We start from the raw sequence: 10,761 nt of genomic DNA, 5'->3' as shown, positions 1-10,761 counted from the left end.
AACCATACCAGGCCAAACACAGAAATCCCAAATCATAGAAAAAAAGGACATAGACTGCCCACCCCAACTCACGCCCTGACCATACTAAAACAAAGACAAAACGAAGGAACTAAGGTCAGAACGTGACAATTATGGGGGTATTGTGTGTAGATTGCTGAGTTTTTTTATTTAATCCATTTTAAAATAAGGCTGTAACGTAACAAAATGTGGAAAAACTCTAGGGGTCTGAATACTTTCCGAAGGCAATCAGAGAGCTTAGAGGGGGGGTTATTGAACACACTGTCAGCCTAATGGAGTATATGGGGTATTGGCCCTATATTGATTGTCTAGTTGTGTTATATTCTACACTGAGTGCACAAAACATTAGGAACAACTGCTCTTTCCATGACATAGGCTGACCAAGTGAATCCAGGTGAAAGCTATGATCCCTTATTGATGTCACCTGTTAAATTCACTTCAATCAGTGTTGATGAAGGGGAGGAGACAGGTTAAAGAAGGATTTTTATCCTTGAGACAATTGAGACATGGATGGTGTGTGTGTGCCATTCAGAGGGTGAATGGCCAAGACAAAATATTTAAGTGCCTTTGAATGGGTATGGTAGTAGGTGGCAGGCACACCGGTTTGAGTGCGTCAAGAACTGCAAAGCGGCTGGCTTTTTCATGCTCAACAGTTACCCGTATATAGGACATCCAGCGAACTTGATGTCAATATGGACCAGCATCCCTGTGGAATGCTTTCGACACCTTGTAGAGTCCATGTCCCGACGAATTAAGGCTGTTCTGAGGGCAAAAGGGGGTGCAAATCAATATTAGCAAGGTGTTCCTAATGTTTTGTACACTCCGTGTACATTTACCTTGTAGCCTATACTTCATAAATCTAATAGTGCACAATATGCTGGTGGCATTGTTGTTTTCAGACTAAATATTATGCATTAATATAAGCCTAAATGTGAATAAAACTATGTAAAGGAAAAAGGTTATTCTTGAATGATAATCAGATTGTATTGGAATGCTTGGAATGTGTGATGCATTATTTAAATCATGTAATGTAAAATTATGAGGCTTCATGGGTGTTTCACTATAACATTGGCCGAGTGAAATACCATAAAGTATCAGGAAAATTATAGCCTGAAACATACTCCCATTCATAACCATGTATGGACCCCAATAGGCTGACAGTGTGTTCAATAACCCCCCCTCTATCTCTCTGTCAGGGCTGGGGCCAGGCAGGCAAATGCTATAGTAGAACATTATCCGGACCAGATGGTTGCCATAGCACAACCACTGTAAATTCAATTTAAGGCATTTACATCATGACATCATCCAACCAGCCGTCTATATATACACCCCTCCCCAATCTGAGGGATTGAGAACGTTTGGTGGGTCTGGACAGGTACAATCCTAGATAGGAACCTTTTACGGAGGACGTACAGTTTAGGTGTGTACGAGTTTGTGTGGGAGCCCTTTGGACTTTAGAAAACCCCTTTTGGCCCTGTGTGACTGTTTTGGCTGATAAGGTGAACCATGTGCTCGGGTAGCTTTGCCAAGTCCCTGGGCATCACCTTGATCCCCCTGGCCATCTTGTGTGTGCTCAGTAACATCCTGCTCTTCTTCCCTGGGGGGCTGGTCGCTGACGACAATGACCATATCACTAAAGAGGTGTGGTACTTTGGGGGCATCATGGGATCTGGGGTTCTGGTAAGTCAGCTGTTATGGAAGGGATGGAAAAGGGCTTTTAATAACTCTCTAATAACTCTCTAATGTACACATTTCTAATTTCAATGGTTTTACTTGAATATCTCTATTCAACATGTGGAGAAACATAGAAATGTACCAATATTGTCTTGAGCCTTTCAGATAAACAGTTGAACAGTCAGGCAGACACATACAGTTGTGGCTGTAGCCTATGCGGTGTGTTTAGGAGCCCGTCTCTGCCTACAAGACAGCTTTAGTGAGATGAACGGTCCTTTTGAAAAGCTTTGTTTCCTACTGCGAACTAGACTGTGGATTTTGGTTGAGAGGCTGGGAGTGGGTCAGATGTAAATCATTTATAATGTATTATAACTGTATAATAGTATGAGGTACAATATGAAACGATCAAAATGAAAGACTGAGGTGGGCTTGAGCAACATGCTTGTGTTATTCCAGCATTATTAGAATGTGATGAAATGTTCCCAGTGTTCAAAAGACAGTGCCACGCTGTTTTTGCTTCTTTAAGCCAGCCTGCCGTTGTCCTTCCTGTTGCCGATGACAGACACAGTAGCCTCCCTACTATTCGGATACAAGCCAATATGATTGTCTGTGCTAGAGTGAGCATTTACAAAATGGAGAGCAGTCTTCCTGGTCCTATCTAAATGGTTGTATGATGTCTTTCTGTCCAGATCTTAATCAATAGTTGTGTATCCGAATGGTTGTGCGTATATTGTTGCGGTCTGATCCTAATGATTGTGTGCTGTATATCTTTCTGAACAGATGACCCTCCCAGCACTGGTCTTCATAGGACTCAAAAACAATGACTGCTGCGGTTGCTGTGGCAACGAGAGTTGTGGAAAGAGATTTGCGGTGAGTGACGTTACATGGAGAGAAAAAAACATGCAACTTAATAACATATTTATTTAGTTAAAGCATGGGGCATCCAAAGCAGTACACTAGCAATTCACAGGACTCCTATAGACAAAGCCCTCATTATACTGGTGGCCAGCAGATAAGAGAAGCGTACAGTTATGACTATAATTACTGTTCCCTGAAGAAGGCAATGGGGAGTTTGCACACGACCGCCCTCTACTGAAGAGCATTAGATCACGGCTGACAAGGCCAATCAACATCGTGCCTGTGCCTTGTCTGTGTTTTACAGATATCCAGCCTAAAACCTATAATGAATAGAGGGTGCAAACACTTCAAGACTGTAAGGTCAGGTGGCTTTTCATGCTTTAGGAAGTCAGGGTATGTGGGTGTGATGGTAAGAGACATGGCAGTTAGGGATCAGTTCAGGTCACACCAGGTAGTCAGCAGCACGGGAGAGGCAGCCCAACCAGGTGGATTGGGGACAGGCACAGCCAGGAATCATCAGGCAAGGGTGTCCTCAGGCGTAGAGTGAGATAAATGGGCTAATTAGTGGGGGCATTCAGATCCAATGTTTTATTGATATTCATTCTTTATTGACTATTAATTACACTTCATATTGCACACGTTTATGAACATATCCTTTAATAAATCTCATTAACATAATTTCACTTCATAAATGTAACATTTTTCTTATTAAAAGTTGTGAAAGGCTTTCTAAACAAGTTCATGCCAAGAACTGCATGTTCAGTAAGCAAAACTTTTATTTTGAAACTATCAGACCAGCTGTGAAGAAAAAAAAGACTGCTGCAACCTGATTGGCTGAATGCGATAAGCAACATCCGGGACTAAGCATTAGGCACTCAAGTATGGTGGTGGAAAATTGTGTTTCACAAAGAAAGTATGGATATTTTCCCACCATCTCGCTATTAAATTGATTTAAGGAGGAAATTGACTCCTTTGCAGCCTGAATGGAGAATGTTTTATGTATGAACCTGTGCACGGTGGATAGGAGTGTACAGTAGGCTGCATACATTCACTTTGGACGGTAAAATTATGACCCAATATCGCCATCTGTCGACCTTTGGCTAGATGCCGCCAGACCCCTGGTCGATTGGGCAAGTACACAGTTAGGTATTTCCTGCCTTTCGCTGTCATATGCTGGAGAAACAGCTTCCACAATCCACTGGGAGAGACACTGTTTAGAAAGCGCTCTACCACGAGCCGGATTAGAAAAAAAGAATTTTAAAAATTGGTCACACAAACTGGTCCGCTCAAGTCTGCTTAATGCTTATAGTATGCTTAATGCTCTTACCGGACACAGGGCATGTACCGCTCTGCTCTTTAGAAGAGGGAAAAAGCTCAAAAGCTAGAGACCTGTAGGACATAGTCATGACCTTGGAGGCGAAGGTCACAATGTGACTTTAGAGTTGCCAAAGGAGCACATTATACAGGAGGGGTGAACAGATAACGGGTGGAGATCTCCCACCACCTGTAGCTGAGGCCAAAGCCACGAGTAGAGCGGTCTTGTAGGAGAGGATCTTCAGATCCACAGACTCAAATGGGGCATCAAACAGCACATCCAAAACCCAAGCCATATCCCATATAGCCGCAATAGGTTTAGAAACCGGCCTGAGACAGTGCACACCTTTTAAAACCGCACTGCCAGGGGAAGAGCGCCCCAGGAGTGGCATCATCAATTCTCACATGAAACGCTGAATTAGCTGCCATATACACCTTCAAAGGAATTAATCTGCGTTTCGTGGTTTATCGCTTGTGGAAGGCGTGGCTTCCGGTGAGGCACGGTGTTCATTGGCCTTGTCAGGCGTGATTCTAATGTTCTTCATTAGAGGGAGTTACCACGCGAACACCCAATGTACGGAGTTCACCGACTGAAGGGAAACAAAGAGCAGGCAGTTAGCTACAGCGCTCTCTTACCACCCGACTAATAGTAATTATTGATCTCATACTGGTACCATACTGCAGCATTGTTTAGGACGGTGCCATTGCTTTCAACAGATTTTGGGGCAAAAGGATCAATTGATTGATTGTCCATTGTTGCATTGGTTGGCTCAAGGAAATAATTATTTTGAACTGTTGCTGATATATCAAGCTGATATGCTCACAGAATAAGTAAGACCTAAAGTCCATCCTGACCTAGGATCAGGAGCCCAGACCTGTCCATATAATCTTATCAATTATGGTCTGAAAGCCAAACTGATCCTTACTCAGACGCTGTATGGACACGGGCCCTGAACACTAGTGTTAGTCCACTGAGTTAAAAGTAGGAGGGGCTAACGAAGTCTATTTGAGTCACTTGGATGGCCTGGGTTCAATACCCAGATTGATTGAATTTAACCTCGACCTGTGATCTTTATTTTCATCAGATGTTCACCTCGATCATCTTTGCTGCGGTGGGGGTTCTGGGGGCTGGCTACTCCATCATTGTGTCTGCTGTTGCCATTCATAATGGACCAATGTGCCTCTATACCAATGGTACAACAGAGTTATGGACCAACCCCTTTGTTGACGGGTAAGAACGGTTTTACCACTCAAACACATTGTTGTAACCTCTTGAAGCTAGGGGGCACTATTTTTATGTTTGGAAAAATAACATTCCCAAAGTAAACGGCCTATTTCTCAGGACCAGATGCTAGAATATGCATATAATTAACAGATTAGGATAGAAAACACTAAAGTTTCCAAAACTGTCAAAATTTGGTCAGTGAGTTAAACAGAACTGATATTGCAGGCTAAAACCTGAGGAAAATCCAATCAGGAAGTGCCCCTGTTTTTGAAACCTCTCTGTTCTTATGCATCCCTATTGCCCATTTAAAGGGATATCAACCAGATTCCTTTTTCTATGGCTTCCCTAAGGGGTCAACAGCCTTTAGATGTAGTTTCAGGCTTTTATTTTGAAGAATGAGCGTGAACGACCACATTGAGTAAGTGGATAGGTGGGGGCTCTCAGTGAGTTGTGAGCAAAAGGCGGCCATTGTTACTCCCGGTCCTAGTGAAAAGCCAACTGTCCCGGTCGATATATTATCGAATAGATAACCCTGAGGATTGACTATAAAAAACATTTGTCATGTTTCTGTGGACATTATGGATATAATTTGGAATTTTTGTCTGCGTTGTCGTGACCGCTCTTTCTGGTGGATTCCTGGGCATAACGCACCAAACTAATGGAGGTATTTGGATATAAAAAATATATTTATGGAACAAAAGGAACATTTGTTGTCTAACTGGGAGTCTCTTGAGTGAAAACATCCGAAGACCAAAGGTAAACGATTAATTTGATTGCTTTTCTGATTTTCGTGACCAAGTTACCTGATGCTAAGTGTACTTATTGTTTTGTCGGGCGATCGCTAAACTTACAAACGCTTGTATTGCTTTCGCTGTAAAGCATAATTTCAAAATCTGAGATGACAGGTGGATTAACAAAAAGCTAAGCTGTGTTTTGCAATATTGCACTTGTGATTTCATTAATATTAATATTTTCTAGTAATATTATTTGACTGTGGTGCTATGCTATTTCCCTCATTAAAATGCAAATTAATTTAACATTTTTGGACATACATTTTTTCTGGATTTTTTTGTTGTTATTCTGTCTCACTGTTCAAATAAACCTACCATTAAAATTATAGACAGATCATTTATTTGTCAGTGGGCAAACGTACAAAATCAGCAGGGGATCAAATAATTGTTTCCCCTCACTGTACCTCTGTCACTCAGATAAGATTCAGCACACTGCAATGTATTTTACTTTTTGCTGAACTTCACCATTTTCACCAGTGACTACCTGAATAACCACACCCTGTGGAAGGACTGTACAGCACCTGAGGGCATTGTGACCTGGCACCTGACCTTGTTTTCCATGCTGCTGGTGATGGGCCTGCTACAGGCTGTACTCTGTGCCATCCAGGTCATCAACGGACTCATCGGTGCCATCTGTGGAGACTGCTGTGGCCGCTGTGGGGTAGGAGGACCAACCCTCGTCTTGAAACACCACAATCTTAAATAAACATCTAGCCCATATGCCAAATTGGGGTCACAAATACTTTTGCTCTAGTGGAACATACCTTTTAACTAAATTGCATTCTAATGCCCAGAGCTGGACTGGACCTGCCCACATCTAACGCTCAATAAGGCTAGCCCCCTATTGACATTTTCACCCACCTGTGTCACTGACGTCTCGGGCCATGTGTTGTCTGACCATGAACTCCAGTGAGCTTAGCAACAATTAGCTCATCCATGATTGTCACACTAATACACTGTATAAATATGTTTGTATTTGAGTAAGAGTTGATTTGAAAGTTTTGTCCTGTGTTTGTCTTTCAGAGTACTGATGGTGCAGTCTAAGGATGTTTGAGCCTCTCAGAAGACTTGTTATAACTGGCTTTCTATGAACAATTTCCTACCTACCTAACTTGGCCTTTTGCTATATAGAAAATATTAGATTTATTTAAATGAAGATGATACTTTTCACGTAATCAAATGTATTATTCAATATGTTTAAAACATGAGCAGTTTATTATAATTTCATATTATGCACCGTAAGACATGTCCAACAGAACACTTCAATTAAATATATCAAATATGTATCTTATTTCATTGAAAATCATTTTAGCTATTTAAATACACGAAAACAAAAACTTCATAAAAGTTTGACAGAGTGAGTCGACCACACCTGCGTTGGCCTTATTTTAGTAGGCCTGTGGGTTAAGTTGCGCGGTACCATGGTGTTTATACTTGCGTACTATTGTTTGTACAGATGAACGTGGTAACTTCAGGCATTTGGAAATTGCTCCCAAGGATGAACCAGACTTGTGGAGGTATATACTTTTTTTCCTGAGGTCTAGGCTGATTTCCCCATGATGTCAAGCAAAGAGGCACCGACTTTGAAGGTAGGCCTTGAAATACGTCCACAGGTACACCTCCAATTGACTCAAATTATGTTAATTAGCCTATCAGAAACTTCAAAAGCCCTTACATAATGTTCTGGAATTTTCCAAGCTGTTTAAAGGCACAGTCAACTTAGTGTATGTAAACTTCTGACCCACTGGAATTGTGATACAGAGTGAATTATAATTGAAATAATCGGTCTGTAAACAATTGTTGGAAAAATTACTTGTGTCATGCACAAAGTAGATGTCCCAACCGACTTGCCAAAACTATAGTTCGTAAACAAGAAAATTGTGGAGCGGTTGAAAAATGAGTTTTAATGACTCCAACCTAAGTGTACGTACACTTCCGACTTCAACTGTATATGTGTGTCTGTTTGTATACACTCACTAACTCACAAATTATTTTTTATATTTTCTACATTGTAGAATAATAGTGAACACATCAAAACTATTAAATAACCCATATGGAATCATGTAACCAAAAATGTGTTAAATCAAAATAGATTTTATATTTGAGATTCTTCAAAGTAGCCTCCATTTGCATAGTCTTGGCAGTCTCTCAACCATCTTCACCTGGAATACTTTTCCAACAGTCTTGAAGGAGTTCCCACATATGCTGAGCACCTGTTGGCTGCTTTTCCTTCACTCTGCGGTCCAACTCATCCCAAACCATCTCAGTTGGGTTGAGGTTGGGTGATTGTGGAGGCCAGGTCATCTGATGTAGCACTCCATCACTCTCCTTCTCGGTCAAATAGCCTGTACACAGCCTGGGGTACAGGCTAAAAACAAATGATAGTCCCACTAAGCGCAAACCAGATGGGGTGATGTATCGCTGCAGAATGCTGTGGTAGCCATGCTGGTTAAATGTGCCTTGAATCCTAAATAAATCACTGACAGTGTCACCAACAAAGCACCATCACACCTCCTCCTTCATGCTTGGTGGGAACCACACATGTGGAGATCAACCGTTCACCTACTCTGCGTCTCACACAGACACAGCGGTTGGAACCAAAAATCTCACATTTGAACTCATCAGACCAAAGGACAGATTTCCACCGGTCTAATATCAATCACTCGTGTTTCTTGGCCCAAGCAAGTCTCTTCTTTTTGGTGTCCTTTAGTAGTGGTTTCTTTGCAGAAATTTTTACCATGAAGGCCTGCTGTTTTGGGGGAACTATTTAATGAAGCTGCCAGTTGAGGACTTGCGAGGTGTCTGTTTCTCAAACTAGACAATAATGTACTTGTCCTCTTGCTCAGTTGTGCAACGGGGCCTCCCATTCTTTCTATTCTGTTTAGAGCCAGTTTGCGCTGTTCTGTGAAGGGAGTAGTATACAGCTTTGTACAGTTTCTTGGCAATTTCTCCCAAGGAATAGCCTTCATTTCTCCAAACTATAGACTGACGAGTTTCAGAAGAAAGTGCTTTGTTTCTGGCCATTTTGAGCCTGTAATCAAACCCACAAATGCTGTTGCTCCAGATAGTAAACTAGTCTAAAGGTCAGTTTTCTTGCTTCTTTACCAGAACACCAGTTTTCAGCTGTGCTAACATAATTGCAAAAGGGTTTTCTAATGATCAATTAGCCTTTTAAAATTATAAACTTGGATTAGCTAACACAACCTGCCATTGGAACACAGGAGTGACGGTTGCTGATAATCGGCCTCTGTAAGCCTACAGTACAGCAGCCCATTATCAGCAACCATCCCTCCTATGTAGATATTACATTAAAAACAAAAGTCATTTACAATATTAACAATGTCTACACTGTATTTCTGATCAATTTTAAAAATTGACAAAAGAAAGTGCTTTTCTTTCAAAAACAAGGACAAGTGACCCCAAACTTTTGAACGGTAGTGTGTGTGTGTGTGTGTGTGTGTATATATAAAATATGAGACGTTAGCCAATGTTACCTACAGTGGTTCCTCCTTTAAAAGTTGTGATCTTACACCGCAGAACTTAGAGGTCACGGCTTCATTGCTCCAGACTGCCGCAAGGGGGAGTTAGAGCACTCATTATGCATTAGGGTCCCAAGGTTTTTATATGACCAATCATATTGAGTGGTTCCAATGACGAATATGACAAGAGCCACCCGTCGCTGGTGACTTTCTTCAGCAAAGATGGCTGACAAAACATGATGGAAGCAAATATAAGTAATTATAAACGCCATTACGAGTCAAGCAAAAACTGTACATTTGGAGAGGAATATGTTATTTAATATGGAGACAAACTTTTGTGCACATTTGTTTGTCAGCAAGTTAATTTACAAAAATCGCAACGTGGGTTGTGTTATTAGTGATCAAAAGTGAACTTCTGTATTAAATGACATCAACAAATAAGATCCACGGTTCTGACACCATTTTATTCATTTTTTACATGTTATACAACTTTAAAATGATCAAAGACTCCTTGCCCAGGTTACATTATGTAAAATTGCCTCCACACTGCCAGGATACAGTATACGGCCATTTTGTTGGTGTGTGATTTCCACAACCAATGAGCATTCCAAGAACACTGTACCTACTGACAACATACCCCCGTCTCATCCAACCATGCAGCTGTAGCCTAGCCACTGCGCTATATATTGCTACAGAGTTATCCTTTCCAATCCATGTCATGCCACTCACTATGCACAGCTGTAGTCAAACGTGCTCCACACCAAACCATTTCCTCAAACTCTTTATTCTGTAACACCACCGCTGTGTTCATCCCCTATCTATGGTCTCAAAAGGATCCATCTCTTTATCAGGTCTTGTTAACCCCCAAAGTACAGACTTACAAAAAGACATTCTGATATAAATGCGATTATCCATTTTCTTGAACTTTTAACTTGTGCCCTTCATACTGGTGCAACCTTGATCTTTGTTCCCCCAAACTGGTGCACCCTTGAATTGTGTCCAGTAACAACGCACAAACATCCCTGCCCAGTGTCCCCCCTCAGTGCCCCTCTGGCTTGTGTTATTAGAGCTTGAACAGCAGGCCATTCAACAGAAAACAGACAGGAAACCTCCCTGATGCACACCAGGAGAGGAAGCTGTGCGATTGGACAGTGTTAAGCCTCATCCAATCCCCTTGTCTGATTCTCAAAGGACCTCATCACCTCTCACTGGAGCGGTTTTCATCAGCTAGGCCTGGGCATAAGTTAGCATGTTGCTAGCCCTGTCAGAGCTAGCCTTCTTAGGCCATGCTTGGGTCATAGAGAGGCCTCCAATCTTTGGCACTAATCCACACCATTTCCCCCAATCCACACCTCTCCAATGAGACGTGGTAACTGTGTGCCCCTCTCACCCCCCTCTAGGC

The 10,761-nt window shown here is 41.8% G+C and overlaps 1 protein-coding gene across 1 annotated transcript; it reads left to right on the top strand.

Moving 5' to 3' along the window:
- Window positions 1-1,386: 1,386 nt before the first annotated feature.
- On the top strand, window positions 1,387-7,164 carry LOC115145521 (transmembrane 4 L6 family member 4-like). Its single transcript, XM_029687048.1, has 5 exons — window positions 1,387-1,698; window positions 2,473-2,562; window positions 4,950-5,095; window positions 6,358-6,541; window positions 6,904-7,164. Exons 1-5 carry the CDS (start codon window positions 1,525-1,527, stop codon window positions 6,922-6,924), a joined length of 615 nt encoding a protein of 204 aa, XP_029542908.1. The 5' UTR covers window positions 1,387-1,524; the 3' UTR covers window positions 6,925-7,164.
- Window positions 7,165-10,761: the final 3,597 nt, after the last annotated feature.

The sequence above is a fragment of the Oncorhynchus nerka genome, linkage group LG17 (genome assembly GCF_034236695.1).
Source record: "Oncorhynchus nerka isolate Pitt River linkage group LG17, Oner_Uvic_2.0, whole genome shotgun sequence".
Taxonomy (NCBI): domain Eukaryota; kingdom Metazoa; phylum Chordata; class Actinopteri; order Salmoniformes; family Salmonidae; genus Oncorhynchus; species Oncorhynchus nerka.
Note: the sequence above shows the minus strand (reverse complement) of the source record. Positions and strands in the feature narration are given on the sequence as shown.